This window comes from Mizuhopecten yessoensis, unplaced genomic scaffold (assembly GCF_002113885.1).
Source record: "Mizuhopecten yessoensis strain PY_sf001 unplaced genomic scaffold, ASM211388v2 scaffold716339, whole genome shotgun sequence".
NCBI lineage: Eukaryota > Metazoa > Mollusca > Bivalvia > Pectinida > Pectinidae > Mizuhopecten > Mizuhopecten yessoensis.
Window position 1 is genome coordinate 600209 of NW_018480067.1, and position 18763 is coordinate 618971.

An 18763-nucleotide genomic window follows, 5' to 3' on the forward strand; every position below is an offset into this window, starting at 1 on the left:
CAAAATTTATTATGGTTTATAATGGCAAATGATACTTTGAATATTACATGTTAATAACTTGATTGGAATTATAACCTTAAGTTGACAGTTTGATACTTTGAACATTTTGAGCCAGCCCTACCCCCAAGGGCTGTAGGGTGGGGCTCAAAGGAGTCAGTGTGCTAAAATTTCTTCATTTTCCTTGTTTAGAATCAGAGGTGCTAGTTTCAAATACTTTTTAGTTTGAAATCTGTATGCTAGATATTGAATAAGGTGGTTTATTGTTTTTTGTCACTTTGAATAATATTTCTGTTCATGTTAAAAACAAAATCAACTCTCTGTATAAATATATCGGGTGACCATTAAGGCCCATGGGCCTCTTGTTGTGTTGAATGGTTTGAAACATATGAAGATCAAAATACTATTTTTTTTACACTTGAGTCCTGTTTTTAGGTATGAAATATGTGTACATTGATTGTGAAGGTGGCATACAGTTTACTGCAAAAATGTGTCCCTGATCAAAGGCAAGGAATGCTGACTAATAAAAAATATACAGTATAAATTCTTGAAATGTAAATGAAATGAAATTTACGTTTGAACAGAAGCAAGTCAGCTGATCAGCCTCTAATTAACCCAACATACATTCAGTGCTATGTACATTTGAAATAAGTCCTTTTTATGTTAATCCATATCAAATTATTTCTATGTACATGTACTTAAATTAAGATATGTCAAATACCTATTAAAATATCAAAGGATTGGTTTTAAGCATGGCACATGATTCATAATGTTTATATAGATATTGAATATCAGGAAGATTTTGATATTTTGACAACTTCTCCCTGTGTATTTTTTATAAATGTCTTTTAATGTGTCTGGATCGAAACTCTTTATTTGGTCTTATTGACAGGAAAGATAGGTGTTGAGGAGATGTGTAAGATCCTACGTGACGAGCCGAGTGGTATCAACATGAGGGGTACTCTGACAACAATGGCTTGCCAGGTGTCTGTGCTACCACCCCCGGGATCCGCCACGCCCCCCTGTCACTGGTTTACAGCCACACCCAATCCCAGCACCAGTATCTTCAAACCCTTCATCTTCTGCCCACAGGCCAACATTGGGGATCTGACAACTTCTCCCTCATATGGTGCTGATGACCCAGTCAAGAAAATGCCTCGCTTCCAGGAACAAGTTGACCGAAAGCACCCTTTGTACCTCGGACATGAAAATCTGCAAACACTAGTTGACAAGGATGACCCGAAAGGTCTTATGATCGTACAAAACTTGCAAGAACTTGAAGTTAAATGTATGGAAGACATGGGAGATATGATGAAGGACTTTGATGAAAAAATGTTCATGAAAGTTTCACAGATTTTCCTTCAAATGTGTAATTTTGAGCTTAATTTCTACAAGTGTTGATTTCATTGAGTAAAGGTTATTAACAAAGAGAAAAATAGCAAAATTTTATATTTGTAGTTGTATTTGTAAAATGTATTCACTATTTAATTTATTAGTGAATCATGCTTACCATAGTTTTGAGGATAAAATTGAAAAAGGCTGATATAGGTAACCGATACAGGGGTGATAACTGCTCCGTTTGTTATTACTTTTCACTGTAAAACATATAATTCAGTTATGATGATCAATAATTACAAACATTTTTTTTTTTATATAATCTTGCTTTTTAATATCTATAAAATTCCCTTTGCTTTTCAATATAAGAAATAAATATTTAGAACAATCTAAAATGAAGTAGATATTGAATTTAATATTGTGAGATTTTCTATATAAATTGAATGTTGTCAGAATATGTTCTTAAAATTATATAGATCTCGATATATCAGCAATATAACAAGAAAATGTTGTTTAAACCACTGAATGTATGCCAGATTCGCCATCAGAGCTTCCTTATGCAGTTTTTTTTCTGACCTGGTCTCGGAGGCCTGGGAACGCCTTGTCTTTATGTGTTGTGATAGCGTTTTGAGATTTAATGTCGAGAGACAGTTAAGTTTTATTTACTGAGCAGAAAGGGATATCGGTTCAGACCTAGTTTATGAATTAATAGCCTATGTTATTTTTGCCTGTTTGAATTTTAGCTTTTTTCTGCTGTTTGATAACTCACCGTTGTCGACGTCTATATTTTAGTCAGAGACTACTATTCATAGGGTCTGGACAATTGGAAATGAAAGGAGAGAATGGTATACTAAATATTCTACTTATGTGTGTGCAATATACCTGTTGGGTGCAATCAGAACCTAGAACATTGTTTAAAACCTGTTCAACAAGAGCAAAAATATATAAGATAACTTTATTCTTAAAAATATGTGATGACAATAACTTTGTATACATGGGTATGTAAATTGATGGTATTGATCTCAATAGGTTTGTTGTTATAAATGAAATATAGTCTGTTTAATCAACTCTTAACTTATTCAGCCCTGAAATTTGATAATGAACTATTCCAACCTTTAGATTGGAAGGGTTGAAATGTCTTCAGGGGTGATTGAGTTAATTAGTATATTTGTTTTGCCAATTGTTTTTTTCAAGCATTAAAATTCCATAAGACTTTTCTTGCCAAACAGCATGAAATTTGACGTCTTTCCAGTATTGTGTTTGAATCTGTCACAAAATGTTTGAATTTGGAATGCTTTGTAAGTGGTATTTTTTACAATTTGTTTTTCAATGCTTTTATCAGTGTTTTTCACCTTGTTGGGTGAAGTAAATCAAAATCAACAATCTATTTATTGCAGTGTACATGTCATTATGTTTTTGAACTTTTTTTTTAAACATATTCTATATGATGATTCTTAAAGTATTTAATATAAACAACATATCTGTATGAATTGACAGTTCATATTAATAATCCACCGACAACTTTTTCTGCAGAAGAGATAATCCCTGAAGTCTTCAATAAAATTGAAAAGAATATATTTAATCTCTTGAACATGTATTTGTTCTCCCAGCAAACTATTATCTGTAAACCAAAAAGTGATTATATCGTCGAATTTAAATTACATAGCATGCTATTTAAGGGCACTCAGTTTTTATGTACATGATTGATTTTCCTAGTATTAACGTGATATTTGTGTTGGTTGTTTCTTGCAAAGCTTCAAAAGTTATCTTGCGTGTTGTATTTCTGTGATATTTTACTTTATATTTAAGTCCTGAAAACCAATATATTTATATGTGTTTATTCACATTCACATGTATACATGTGTGATTATGTTTTATATACTTCTTGAAATTAGTTAATTATTCACAATAATGAATGTATATATATTTTGATCTCTAAAGATGAAGATGTTAATATATATATGCAATCATGAATACGCAATATTCCATAAATGTTTATTAAAGTAAATGATATATATACATGTTTATTAAAAATTATGAATATGTAATATTTACAATCATGAATATGTTTATGTATTATCATTAATATGCAGACTTATATAGAAAGCATGATTTATTGAACATTCCATCTAGTCAAATTGATTGCAGTGAACATTCCATATTAGGAGTGAAACAATACGCCTAGAGTGTATCACATTACCGGGCATATTGCAATACAGAAGGAATGTATTCGAGACGAGGGGGCTCAAAGACTCTCGCACATCTATGACCAAGTGTTAACAAAGCGTAGCTGAATTAAGTCATTTCAGTACATATATAACAACTATTGTACATACGTTTCCAGCGTAGCCAAAATCGACATTGATTTTATGGACAACTCGTACACATTTTACACCTTTGTGTGCATACGCTTCACTGGTCATTTGTCTGATGAAGGTAACAGTGTACATTTCGTACTAGTCATCGAAACGTCGCATAGAAAATTGTATTGGTTGTGTAAAAAGAACTTCTCATAATCCATACTTACCAACATGAAGAAAATGTTTAGAAAAAAAAGAAGGAATGTATTGTTATACATATACTGATATATTGTCAAAGGAAAAAGGGGTTCATTTTAAATAGAAATTGTTGTCAGAATGTTATCAAACTGTATCTTTTATATAATATGGATAACACAGATTTACTGTTTTTCTTAGATCAACCATCGTTATGAAATTTTAACTGATTCCCACCAATAGAAATAACCCTGTGTAAGGTGATCAACATATATTTTAGAACGTGTTGGAATTTGCAAATTTACAACACCTAGCAGAGGTATAGGAACAAGCTTTTGTAAATTACGAAACAGCGACATTTCATTTCTGTATTGCGATACAATATCCCTGTGTATTGTGATATACCCTTTTTCCGATTTATTGTGACAGTCCTATCCCAAGTATTGTTGAGAACAACTGGTAGCCCTGTCCATTGTTGGAATGGTGTTTGCTACTGTGTGTTACTACATGTTGTCGTTTGTAGTAGTTTGTAACCCGTGGTTAAAACCCTTTGTTAGGTCTATGTAAAGTGTCACAAAGTTTAAACTTATATTATTCATTCCATCCAGTTATTTCAGTTGAAAACATTTACTGTGAAGATGATACATTTTGTCAGTAATGCATTTGCAAAAATGATTACGAAAACAATCATTCAAACAAACCAAAAACGCCCATTGCTTCAAATTTTAGTTATATGTGCATTTACTTTAGTCCATTTCAAGAAGTTTCCAGTGGGAAAGATTTAGTATGGCTTTCATCTGTAGATGTGTAAAAGGAAATGAATTTGATTCAATTTGATTAATTTACGATTTAGAAAATATACAAAGATTAAGGACATGCTATTACATGTATATATCTAAGCTTTTTTTCACATATTAAATTTTATTACTCAATGGATATCAAGAAATTAAAAAAAAATGCATCATATTTAAAAAAAAACCCAAATACTATAGCTTTAAAATGCTAAACTGTTTCTCAAGTCTTCTGATTGTTGTATAAGTTCAAAGAAATGTTTAGACAGTGCTTATATGTTGTCCCTAATTTCTAAGATAATCTGTATAAATTGATGAAATTATTATCATGGCCTCAAAGGACGTACCGAGTATCACTAATGTGTTCAAAGTGTATGCAAAGTACAATATACCTAATATGTATATTGCTATAATATTCAAAAAGCTTTTTGTGTGTACCCTTTCTGTTGTTCAATAAAGTTGAAACTGAATTGAGATATCGTTGTCATTTTTAACTGACCTGTGTGAACGAAAGTGCGCCAATATGCCACCTCCCTCTTCTGATGCTCCCAGTCAATTAATGTTTGATAAACAACTTCTTCTCAAGAACCAAAAGACCTAGGGGCATGTTATTTGATGTATAACATAATGAATTTTAAACAAATTATTTTGAATAACCGAGAGGTCAAGATATTTGGTCTGAAGCATGCTGAAATGAAGAGCGATCAAGTTTAGTTTCAAATCAATGATCGTGACAATTTCAATGCTGCGTGTGTTTATATTTTTGATCAACAAAGAGGCATTCCAAAGGTCATCAGGAATAAATGTGTTCAAATATTTCAAAACTACCGAGAGGTTTCGAGTAATGATGCTCGGCCTGTGGTATTTTGGAATGGAGGACTATCAAGTTTGTTTAGGGAATGAGAGTGACCCACTTAGATCACATGAGTCAAATACCCCCAATGTTAAAAACAAGAGGCCCAAGAGGGCCTGTATCGCTCACCTGAATATTTAATTAGTCAAAGCAAAAATATTCTCATTAAATATAATGTTGCACTAAAAACATTTCCCTCGCAAACTTTGATGGCTCCATCTGTTGAAACTACCAGCAAAATATTATTTTAAGATTCCATGCTTTTTGATTCTTCTTCAGAAGTTGCTTGACATGTTTTTTCCTGCAACCTTGTAAGAGCAGGTCAATGTCATTTTCCTTCTCAAATTGGTTAGGTCTATTCCAAAAAGCTACCAGCCAAATCTTATGAATCCATTTCTTTTAGTTCTTAAGAACAAATCCTTTAAAATATTGTTGACCTCTCTGATAGGTTCCTAGGATGAAGCATAACAAAGTTTGCGAAAGGAAATGTCCTTGACTCATATTCAAGGTCACAGGGGTCATATATGTTGAACACTTTTAACAACTTCTTCTTAATAATCAACAGACCCAGGCTGATAATATTTGGCAAGTAGCATGCTGGGATGAAGAGCTTCCAATTTTGTTCAAATGAATGACCTTTGCCTATTGTCAAGGTCACAAGGGCCAAATATGTTTAAAATATTAAACAACTTCCTCTAAATAACCAAGAGGCCCAGGCTGAAGATATTTGGCCAGTAGCATGCTGGGATAAAGGGCTACAGAGTTTTTTCAAATGACCTTCACTCATATTCAAGGTCACTGGGGTTATTTGTCTTAAAAACAACTTTTGAACAACTTAAGGTTCCAGGGTGATCTTTTGTTCATGTGAATGACCTTGACATACTTTCAAGGTCACATCTGACCCACAGTGTATACATCTTTAAAAGTCACCTCAATAAACAAAAGGTATAGGGCCATTAGGATGATGTTTGACAAGTTGCATTCTATGAGAAAGGCTATAGTTTGTTCAATTTAAATTGCCATGTTTGGCTTTTAAATTCACATGGGTCAAATGTGTTTTAATCTTTTAACTCTTTCCTTACCACAACTCATGTCCGGTTCAGGTTCTTTTGAATGACATAAGTCAATGCACTGATATTTTGCCTGTAGCTTTAATTTAGTCCACTCTTAAGGTAACAATTGTGAGATTAATACAAGGTGAGCGATACAGGCCCATTGGGGCTCTTGTTATTTCTCAGATCTGTATTTTCTTTACCAATTTCAATAAAATTTGGCATGATTATTCTATGCTGCATCTGGGTTTTCTAATCAATTGGTTTTAATGAACAAGTTAAATTTGATTAAAAAATTAAAGTTTAAATTCATTTTCATTTTAAATTTTGATAAAAAAAAAAAATTGGCACAGTGTTTAAATATAGACACTTACATTTGCATAATTTGTGTTTTTATGTATTCAGACCTGATTTTTAAAAGTTAAATGGGGGAATTCTTTGAATTGAAAGCGGCTCGATTGAAAAAACAACAAACAACTATTTTTGAGGGTACATTGTATTAGCTATCGTATACACAGATACAACATTGTCCGACTACCACCACTTGGAGGTTCCCTCTTTAGGTAGTCATATATATGTAACTTTTATTTTATTTTGTTACATATTTCTTGAATTTGGATTTTTTTCATTGATTTCAAAAAGTCCTCAAATAAAATGTCATTTTCTTCTTCTCTCAATACATGTGGTCCTGAGGTTGATTGTCTCCCCTGGGTTGATGCAGTGTTGGATCAAGTTGACCTTTACTGTAGTCAGACTTCCTGGCAGACTTCGACCTGTTTGCGTGCTCTCTGTGCTGTTCCACCAACAACTCAAGATTTCTCTTTTTGACATCAGGTTTGTACTGACGCTGGCGCTTTTAAGTTTCGTCTGAGCTTATTTCGTCCAGGTGATGTTGAACCTCCTTACTCAAGAGTTCCACCAAGATGTTGTACTTTCTGCTGATTGGCCTTGCCCGCGGTATTATTTACGTTTAAATTGTGTTGTCCAACCGTCCCTCAGCATTTCTTCCAAAATTCTGGTACTTTGGCAAGGAAACATTCAGCGTCTGGTGACATCCCTCATTCTGTTGGGTAGATGTGTTGAGTCGCATTGATTGGACTGTGTTGGTGCCGAGTTTCATCTTCAGTAGTTCCAGCACTAACATCTCATCATCTGCAGGCTGTTATAATAATAATAATATCTTTATTTAAGGAGGGTCAAGACTAATCTTCCATATGGCCCTCTCAAACATCATACAAACATGTTAACTGACATTAAAACAGATTATTATGCTAACTACAAAATCATGGACAACAAATAAACATTGTGTAAGATTACTGAACGCTACTATTGTTTATAAACAATATTTGGTAATCAGACTTACCTGCTGACTAGGTAAACGATACATGCACTATTGTCTATATCTGAACGAACGTATCGTGAATAATATCAAATTATTATACAGATAAAAACAGTAAACAAACTATTTGATACATAAACTCTTTGCTTATTCATACACACAGCATTCTTTCCCTGAGGAATACAGTTTTAATATAATGGAGCATATGTAAAAAAAACCAACATCAAAGTAAAAGGTAACAATACGTTCACAGAAACTTTGTAAATTTTGACAGTTACCTGTGTGAATAACATTACTCATTAAAATATGGAGATAGCAGTTGCTGCCTAAGGTGTTTCTTGAAAGAACAAAATGTAGTCGATTTTTGATATTGACCGGTAAATTATTCCACAGCAATGCTCCAGTGTAAGTAAATGACTGTTTGAATAATTCAGAATTTGGTCTTGGCAATATTAGATTTTGTTGAGATGTAGATCTTAATCCATATCTATATGTGTCAGTACACCTATTTAGACCAGCTTTAATGTAATCATGTGCCATATCATTTAAAGATTTGTAGACTAATATACATGTGTGGTATTTTACTCTGGCAGAGTATTATTTTCCTCAAAAAGGCTTTTACTTGGTGTTAACATAGGGAGATTTAAAATAATACGTAGAGCTTTTTTTTGATTTTTTTTTTAATTTGAGTTGTTTGCTCTTTTGATAACCCATTTCCCCACACAATAGCTGCATAGTCGAGTATTGGAAGAATATACGAGTTATAATACACTTTCCTGGCTTCTGTAGTCAGATATCCACTCATTTTTCTAAGTAATCCAACGACAATTGCCAATTTGGAAGAAACTATTTTTACCTGGGTTGTCCAATTAAGATTTTCTTCGATATATATAGCAGCACGCATAGCGGATAAACGTTTTGTAATAATTCCATGTTTCCATTGTGTAATTTTACATCAGGTCCTTGAAGATCAGACTGCTCCGGGCTTTCAGGTCCTGGGATTTTTTTCTGGGAATGTGCTCTCATCTGTCTGGTTTGGGCAGGAAACATGGACTCACTGAACTTGGCACTGTTAGACTTCATGAACTGTGCCTTGCCTAAATGTGTTGGGTCGGCCAGTCTCTCCACCTTCCACATGGGATATAGGGGCTTGCATGGCCTCCTCAATGCCTTTGGCTCCAGTACCATCCGGCATCCCCGTCAGTCGTGGCGTACTTGACCAAAATACCTTGACTGGTCAGCTGGTCTCCAATGTTTTTTTCTATGCTCTGTGCCAAGGTTTAGTTAATGGCTCACTGCTGATAACAAATCAGTCCTAACCATAGACCTAAATTAACTTTAGGTCTCTGTCCTAACACAACATCAGGTAACAATGGCGGCCGGAAGAGGCCGAAACAACAAGCAGAAATTAAACGACGGATCACAAATCCGCGGTCTCTGTCCTAACACAACATCAGGTAACAATGGCGGCCGGAAGAGGCCGAAACAACAAACAGAAATTAAACGACGGATCACAAATCCGCGAACACACAGTATACTAATAAAGGATCCGGAACTATCCGGAATCATTATATATTACTAACGGCGCTGAAAGGCCGTCGTATCGGTCAGTGTTGGCTGTGCAGTCAGGGTGACCTCGAGCTCCAGGACAGTTGACATCATAGCCTTTTCCCCTCAGCCAAGCACCAGTCCAGCACAGCTTGTTCTGAAGTGTGCGTGCTACCAGAGACGTATAATACCCAGACTCATTCCGGAATCCCTGCGAGGCATTTGGCTGCATTTGGTTGACTGCTCCAACTTTTTCCAAATACAGCTCAGTCGGAGTGTATGTTACTATATAATAGGTAAACAATCTTCAAACTATTATTATCCAGTATGGTCGGTAGGGATTGGCCCAACCACCAGCCCTTTGGCAGGTAACATTTTAACTAATACTATATATCTTTGATTGTTAAAATTCCAATATATTGTTACTCTCTTCATATTTTATATCATTCCATTACCAGCATTATTTTATTGATTATAGCCTATGGCACATGTAACATTTCATATCTATTTTTTTTTATAAAAGAAGAGTCTTATCAAATTATCAATATATACTATATAATTATGTAACTATTTTATGAATTGAATTGATTTATTTAGATCTATGGGACCCCAATGGAATTAAACCACAATGTGGCTTTATGGGTCATCTCAGGTAAAGGCCTAAATTAATCTAATCCAATCCAGTTTTAACACCTGACTGACTTCTAGTCTTATGGCGTAGATAACTTATAAAGAAGATCTCATTCTGTGATAATATATAGAGGATATTTAAGTGTGTCTTCAGTAATAACAAATAATTATATTTCACGAGTGTGGCTAATATTTTGATATTTTTCACAAGAGCGCAGCACGAGTGAAAAATATCAAAATATTAGCGACACGAGTGAAATATATTTGTTATTACTGAAGACACCATTGAATTTTCTATTTATTACATTTTTAAAGCATAAAACATGAAAAATCTAATGCATTAAAAAAGGGCGGGAATCAGAAGCGATATTATTAGCGCCATATTCTAATGACGTCACGCTTGACAACAGGGCTACGCGCCATTTTGATTGGCATTCTCAACGCAATTTCGACGTTTTCTGCTATTTTCTGGTATGATTGCTTATAAAAATGTCATTTCTGGTATACATATGTAAATACTTAAGTCTGTGTACCAAACATTTACCATAACAACCACTTATTTTACCGTCGCTTCATGTGAATCTTTGACAAAATATCGGTGCCTTTGAATGCAGCGAATAGAAGATACCGTTATTGGTCAATACTAAAAAGTGATATTTTCACACTGTGAAAATATAACTTTTGATATTTGTCACAGTGTGAAAGATATCAATTTTATCAAGTTGATAGAATCCGATATTTCAAAACCTTCAAACAACAATATTCTAAGAACCATTTTGACTAGAGTCATAATACTCGAGTATGTTATGGAGACCAGCAGTGCAAATCTTTTTCTTATTCACAGTAATAAGGTCAAATGTCAACTTTAAGTGCAAATCGGGGGTCAAAGGTCAACATGGGTTAAAGGCTTTAACAATCTTCTTCTCAAGTTCCATAAGGCACAGGGTCATGATATTTATCTAGTAGGTACCTGGGATGAAGTGCTATAATGTTTCCTCATTAAAATGACCTTGACCTATTTTCACAGGGGTCAAATATGTTCAAAACTTCAAACAGCAATATCTTAAGAACCATTTGGACTAGAGTCATGATACTTTGGTATGTTATGTGTGAATTGTTTTCTTTATTACAGTAATGAGGTCAAAGGTCAACTTTAAGTGCAATTCGGGAGTCAAAGGTCATTGTGGGTTAAAAGCTTTAAAATTCAAAATTCAAATTTCAAACAACAATATCTTCAGAACCGTTTAAGAGATGTTAAAATGTCTTGTGTTCTAGTTACCAAATTTGATCTTAAGTTACCTATATGTCAGTTTCATGTAACAAAAGAAACAGGTGAGCGATAAGGGCCATTGGGCCTCTTGTTTTTTGTGATAACATCAAAAATTTCATGCTTTTCCTTGTCACCTTTTACATGCTAGTATAGAACATTTGGTTAAGTATGAAATTAAACATTACAATTTAGATCCTTTTTCATTTTATTCAAGAAATTCACTGACGTTTGTTGCATAAAAATTAGAACTAGTTTAAACCCACTCTAGCAAGATTTTATGCATTAAAATTGATTTACTAATTATATATATACTATGTATATAATATAGTATAACTATATATACATTACATAATTACTGCCCTTGTTGTAAGCAATCTGATTAAAATCATCTGTTACAAGGCGTAGTACGAAGTTAGCGAAGCCATGTAACAGATGATTTTAATCAGATTGTGTTGTAAGGTGCGTGGCTGATTGTTTCCCGGAGGTAATAATGCTGCAAGAGAGCTATACAAATTTCATTCAACTGAAAAAGAACAATTAATAATGTCGTCTGCTTTAAAAGTAAGTCCGAATCTATCTAGAGAGCCCGAAATGAGAGGAATATAACAATGGAAACTCGAGCGTGTGAGTTAAACACGACGTTATTTCCAAGCCATTTGATGAATATAGTAATTCAACCAGGCATGATGATTTATACACCAGGTGTAATAATCCTTTTCTTGAATATATAGTGTAGTTTACAACTAACAGTATACAGTATAGAAATGATAAAAACCGTGAAGTATATTAATTTGCTTTTGTCTTTTGTCGACACTTGTCACAGATGGCATTCTTATTATCAAGAAGGTCTTCAGTTACTTTGATATCTTCTGTTCGAGATTCATAATTTGTACCGTAGGTTGTCATGACCCGCCTCGTCCGTAATAAGAACGAGAACTAACAATACACTTTCACCAAGAAAGAGATAACAAACCACACGTTTCACTTTTTTTTTTGTACCAGACATATTTTGAGACTGGTGATAATTGGTGATAACTTGACATTTTAATTCCTTTATACCTCCAGCAGGTTATACATATGTATAATTATATATTATTGTACCCATTTGTTACTCTTTTTATATATCTCTTTGTAACGTCTGCAGAAATAGTGTGAAGATGTTATTAATAATTTTTGACAACAGCATACATATTGGCAAAATCTCTCAATTTATTCCTGTAAAATTTGCACATGTTTATAACAACAGTATAAGAAAAACATCTTAATCTCCTTCCTGTTAAATTTGATATTCTAGAGATTCATTGATGCCCGTTGCACAAAAAAAATCCATACGAACTGGAACTAGTTTAAGCCCCTTTGAAGAAGGTTCTGATATCTCGGACATCTTTCAACGCATAATTGACTAATAATATCTCCCTTTAAAATAATTATACATTCAATGCCCTTGCTGTATACAAATTCTTTGTTTCCTCAAGAAAAAAACAATCGTCCATGTTCAAATGTTGAAATGGTATTGTTCAAAAAATTGAACAAATTTGTAACCATTTTCGTCGTCTTTTTTAGTCACTTTCAACTCAGATATGTAGCATCTTGCTCATTTTTTGAATGACCGCAACGAGGTAAACGCACTCAATGAAGCCCGAGTGCGTAAGGTCAACCTAACAATTTATCATAGCTTGTGATCAATATAATCCAGGCAGACACGATGTAAGGTAGATAAGGTATAATAATCCGGTTTGTTTAAATATATCACTGTTGCATCAAGCATCTATTTTTCTTTTGCCTCTTGTCGAGATTGTTTCAAAAGGCAGTCTAATTATCAAGAAGGTCTTCAGTTACCTTGATATCTACTCTTCGAGATTCATAATTTGTACCGTAGGTTGTCTTGACCCGCCTCGTCAGTAACAATGCCGAGCCGACCACGAGAACTAACAATACACTTTCACCAAGAAAGAGATAACAAAACCACATGTTTGAGAAGTTGTCCATGAAGAAGCCAAGAATAAGCGGGTTACTAGCCGAGTTGGCTGTAATAAATACCAGAAATATAGAAGAAATTCGGCCAGTCACGGGCAGAAAGACTTCATCTGTCCAAGAGAACACACAAGCAAGAACAGGAGCTTTTGCATATCCAAACAACGACGAAACTATCCATATTCCAATGTTTGATTTCTGTAATGTACTAATGTAGAATCCGATAAATACTATAAGAGTTAGCACACTGTGAAACCCAACAAGTTTTATTGGAGAAATTACCTGAACTAGAAATATTGCGATGAATCTGCCAGCAACTGCCACAAAACTGCCCACTGACGTCAACAATGCACCCTCGGCCTTTGTCCAGTCTAGCTCTTTAACACAAAACGCAGTAAGAAATGCCATCAATGTATCGTCTATTCCAGAAAGCAATGCTTGTATCCCAGCCATGTGTAATATGCCCAGAACCCTTAGACGTAAGGGCAGTCTTGATTTGGCTGGTGTCGTACTCTCGGTTTCCCTATGGTTTGTTTTATTCTGTCTATCAAATGTACAGTAAAACACAAGCAGGATTACAAAGGCAGATAAACTAACACAACCTCCGATAATAAACGCTTTGTAAATATAAGGACTCCTAACAAACGCGGAATCCTCGTAAATTTGACTGTGATTTGCGATTTGTGACGATCTGTTTTGTAATAAAACGGTTTTATTTAGACTTGTTGAGTAATTCGTAAGTGATGTGTTATGATTTTGCTCTGGATAATGCAGTTTAGATAAGTCGATGTTTGATGGAATCTCCAGGAAAAGGATCGTTAAAAGTGGTGCGACGGAGAATCCAAACGAATACATGAATTGAAGACCCTGCATAAATGGTTTGCCGTCTTTCCCCCAAATACGCTGGACTTCGGCGTTTGCAACTGAAAAAATAAGTGAAAAAACCATCACCATAATAATGAAACTGTCAACATATAGCGTTGTTTCTAAATTTGAAGCTCTGTGGTACTTTTTATTGAAACGGCCTTATTTATTTTGACTTTTCTCGATGAATTTTCGGTTCTCATGAATAACGATTTTTGAAAAGATCCGAAGATCCTACGGTTTCTGATTTTAACATAAGTGTTTTGATATACACCCATTTGTATTCACAGGAAAACCGCTGATTTAGTCGGAGAGTCTACATCCCTCTTTCACGTCTAGATATTTATCAAATCTAGCAATGTTTATCAAATTCAGAAAAAAACCGAGATTGTCATAGATAAAAGCAATGTGAGATGTCTATCTACAGTGCACTATATGCGGTTTGTGGTGACTGCGTTGGTTTGTATGTTTGCCCTGTATATACATGTAGCGCTGTAATTTCTTGAGGTCAACATTTAGCGTTTTTATTACACTTTTAAATGATTTAAGTATATAGTTCAATATAAATGAGCTGTCGAAAACAAACAAACAGAAAAGACATGGTCTCAATTTTCCCTTTTGCCCCACTTAAAAGTCTAAAAGGTATTTGAATCTATTCATTGCAACGAACATTGTTTACAAGATTAAGTGTTTGATGACAGGTTTTGTATGTCATTTTCACGCATATTTGTGATTTGAAATTTGTATACTCATGTAAGTATTGGTATTTGAAAAAAAACGTTGTTAGCTACGCCAGTAACATATAATTTGTTTATGCGTAGCCGTTTTTCTTTTTCACATATATTTCTTTTAAGAGGGAGGTTTGGTTTGTTGACTTGTAATGTAGCTGATATGCATTAAACATCCGTGTCCTGAAATTCGTACCACGTGAATGAATCATTTGATAATAAACAACAATAAAATGAATAGATAACAACAATATATGTGTGTCTATCATAATTCAGACAATATTTCACTTTGGATATAAAATATACTTACTTGCATCTGTAGCTCCAACCATGGCACCAAGGCAGAAGAATGCTATAACCATTAGCCAATACATAGAACACCAGGGTATAGCTACGGTGGCACATGCTAATAAAAACATGGCGGCGGACAGTAGCAGTGATCGATGGAATTTATCAAAAAGACATCCACTAACAATGGCGCTCAACATATACCCTATGTACAGGGTTGTGAGCAAACTCGACCCGCTCTCAAGTCCGACACCGCTTATCGCCTGTAGATCGAGGAAAGACGGGCCTATAGGACCTTTTGCAAGACTCTGGAACAGAAAACATATCATTTCGCTAATGACGAATTTGTTCAAAACATGTTGCTACAGCGTTTACATTCACTTTTGTTTGGATGATTATTCCTACCAGTTTACACTACAATGACTACTGTATAACAGGGAAATTTCGCCCCGTCAAACTTTCGCCCTTCGCCTATGATATCAGTTCGCCAAGTTTTATTTCCGCTCTTCACATTTAATTACGAAGTTAATTATGCGGTTTACTTACCTTCGATGTAATGATAAATTCGCCCTCATTAAGGAGGGAGAAAAGGGCGAAAATTAAACTGCAGCGAAAATTTACCGGTATACAGTAGAACTATATCTATATTATACGTACCATTGCAATAAAAGACGTGTAAATACATAACGTATTGATTATCTTTTTTCTGTATGCAGAGTCAGTACTCATTTTCGAAAACTTTCCTGTCGTTAATTCCTTGTTTTCTTCCTTTCTGATCCTCTTACTGGTTTCGATGTTGTTGTGGAAATCGATGTCCAAGTGAGGATCAGTGCCGTCGGTAGACATTGCTTGTCACAAACTAAAAATAAACAAATAAACGGAAAGGATGTATATTCAATTAAATTTATCGTGCTTTAGCCCTATCCGGATACGCAAACCCGCCTACACACAATTACTATTGCCACAAGAAAGTTTTCCGGAATCCATCACCTTGCATACTGCTTTGCTTACCTATCCCGAGTGTTAATTTCCAACTCATTTAACTCAATATAGGGAACAGCGTTCTGATCAAATTGTGTAGCAAACCTTTGGTCGGAAATAGTAGATATGAAAGCATTGGTATTAAAGTTAAACGCTTCATTATCATGAAATTGGTCTCCATCAAAAATAATAATTCACTGCAGTGAAAGTATCAATTGCGTGGATGTATGTGTAGAATATTAGCCTAGCAATAAATGTATCCAAGTGTCATGAGATGAGTTGAAATATAATGTATGTATGTAAATATTGTATTCAATGTCTTCAAATATCAAAAGTATGCTGGAAGCCATGGAGGGAGCTTATATAGGCAAAGCCTGTTGCTCAATCCTTTTGTTTAATCAATAAAATATATATAAAATGAAATGTGTAGAATAAGATTGTAAATTGTAGCTTTATTAAATCACGTATGTATTTTGGCATTTTTCCAACATCGTGAAATTAACATATTTGCATTAAACCTACATTTATGTTTTGCAGTCGTGGTGTAGAATTTTGTTATTTGGGGTTGGCTTTCTGCACCGATCTATGAACTTCCTTTCTTCCTACAACTTCCATTAGCTTAGGTTTAAATAGTTTTACATAATCATTCGTCATGTAACATGTGCATTTCTTGCAATTTAAGCCTCCTCCCGACGTCTCCGCTAGACAAAATCTCTCTTTATCCAAACTGACAGAGAGTCTGACTATAAAACCGGGGTTTCATGTACCTTGCATGCATGTCAGTAAGATAGTTCATCGCCAACAAAAATATATTGCCTCTGCATTGTGCTATAAATGTATTGATGGCTTTTGTGAATACTATTTATCCGATGTTGGTTATATTGATTTTTGTTAGTTTCAATAACACACACGGTTAACGCCTGTTTTCATAGTGCATTCTAAATGCAAGTAAGTCCTTAACCCACTTGTTTAAGGTCTGGTAAACTTAACGACAACTTAACGAAATCATTTCAACTTGTATATTTTCAAAAAACACTTAAATTTAATAGGAAATTGTATATATAAGGATTCAAAATCATCATCTAATGACAAAATATACAAAAATAATGTTTTGATAATTGTCAAAATCTTATTTCGAAAATTTGCTTAAATGCTCATACGGGACTGGAGTCATCATTTGAATGGAAGCCCATTCTTTAAAACAGATTATGTAATGATTACTGTCCTTTGATTTACGAAATATATATCCATAACCTGTGCAACAGACGACTGTGAAATATATCCCTTGGTCGGATTGACTTGCAAACGACACGAACAAATACATTCAGGTGAATGTATACATGTACCTAAGCCTGTTACACCTTACATTATCTATATTCTATATGCGACAAAATATGAATAACTTTACACTTATTAATGAAAATATACAGTAAAACAAGTTTGTGGATGATAGGATCTTATATTGCCGTTAACGGTATACTATTATCACAGTAGTATTTGTCAGCATGGATATAAAGCACACGATGCTGATATCAAAGAAATAAAACACAACATGTGGTGATGATTTAAATAATCTTTATGAGGAATTGTTCTATAAAGAGAAGCGATCATGTAACAGTTTGAAAATGTACATATTATTGAATTAAGTAAACACAGACTTGACCTGACAAGTCATCACCTTAGCGAGTATAAATAATGCATATTGTATTCCCACAAAATATCAACATACAAATGTTATTGTCAATACCATCTAATTTGAATGAAACATATTCCTACGGACTAAAAATGTTTATGCAAAAGGACAGCAACAGTATTGAAGTAAAATAATGATAATAAATATATGTATTTTTGCTTAACACCGAAGATGAAACGAGAAGGTCCGTGGTAACTGTTCCCTTTAGGTATATCACTAATTAATTTACTGTTTCTATTCCCCATTGATACCTTTGACCTTTTTTGGTTAATTTATAGATATTTAACCTACAAAAGACAACACCAAAAGTGAGGACGTCGTGTAACGTAATGGCGTTTTTTGTAAATCTAATTTCAGATTAGTTGAGGCTGCTCGATAGTGACACTACAACGCAATGCTGTGTGTTGTGTACACTACTGCTAGTATTTTTGTTTTTGAGGAAAGAACAAATACTCATTAACTCATTAACTAAAAGTGTGGTCTGGTCTTTGAAAATTCAGTTTTAAGGAATAACCATGCTAGGTTTTAGGAGTGTTACGACCAAAACAAGAACACAAACCTTGCGCGCTTTTGTGACCTGGATTTCTGAAAATTGCACACTGTTTTTCGTACAAGCCGTATCACTCCAAATATAATCCTGGTTAAACCTTATGTATTCGTCATCAGTATCAGCTAATACCAATGCTTTTTTCCTCAAACGTGATCATTTTACTTTTGCAGGCGAAATGTACATTATTATGTAACCACACTCTAGAATACATGCATTGTACATTTCAGTTAATCAGTTTTATTAAGTCATTAGCACATGAAAATGTATCATTGGAAGTTTTGTTACGTTACAGAGCGTTTATCACCCTTGAAAATTGGTGTTCTGACCTTTTATTACGAAAGATTAGATGAAACCAAGGGAACGTTTTTGCTTTAT

The 18763-nt window shown here is 34.2% G+C and overlaps 2 protein-coding genes and 1 long non-coding RNA gene across 4 annotated transcripts in view; 1 reads left to right on the forward strand and 2 right to left on the reverse strand.

Moving 5' to 3' along the window:
* The window catches only part of LOC110443325 (secernin-3-like), a 15455-nt gene extending 11842 nt beyond the window's left edge, over positions 1-3613 (forward strand). For both annotated transcript variants that reach the window (XM_021487495.1, XM_021487496.1), the window contains exon 6: positions 890-3613. In XM_021487495.1, the coding sequence (XP_021343170.1) occupies positions 890-1398 (509 nt within the window). In that variant the 3' untranslated portion in view covers positions 1399-3613. The remainder of the gene's footprint in view (positions 1-889) is intronic.
* A 3390-nt stretch (positions 3614-7003) lies between these two features.
* LOC110443318 lies at positions 7004-9357 on the reverse strand. Its single transcript, XR_002462092.1, has 2 exons — positions 8719-9357; positions 7004-7682 (listed from the first exon to the last, which is right to left on the reverse strand). It is a non-coding gene; the product is annotated as an uncharacterized LOC110443318 (long non-coding RNA).
* A 3153-nt stretch (positions 9358-12510) lies between these two features.
* Positions 12511-16010, reverse strand: LOC110443327 (sodium-dependent glucose transporter 1A-like). The gene is made up of 3 exons (XM_021487498.1): positions 15822-16010; positions 15187-15472; positions 12511-14207 (listed from the first exon to the last, which is right to left on the reverse strand). The coding sequence occupies exons 1-3, from the start codon at positions 16008-16010 to the stop codon at positions 13123-13125; spliced, it is 1560 nt and encodes a 519-aa protein (XP_021343173.1). The 3' UTR covers positions 12511-13122.
* Positions 16011-18763: the final 2753 nt, after the last annotated feature.

Excerpts from the sequence above, each read along its gene's own strand:
- LOC110443327 (XM_021487498.1), bottom strand. The coding sequence starts at position 16,010 with ATGTCTACCGACGGCACTGATCCTCACTTGGACATCGATTTCCACAAC. Across the intron at positions 15,473-15,821 it reads ACACGTCTTTTATTGCAATG|AGTCTTGCAAAAGGTCCTAT; the intron begins GTACGTATAATA and ends TTTCTGTTCCAG. Across the intron at positions 14,208-15,186 it reads GGTTGGAGCTACAGATGCAA|TTGCAAACGCCGAAGTCCAG; the intron begins GTAAGTATATTT and ends TTATTTTTTCAG.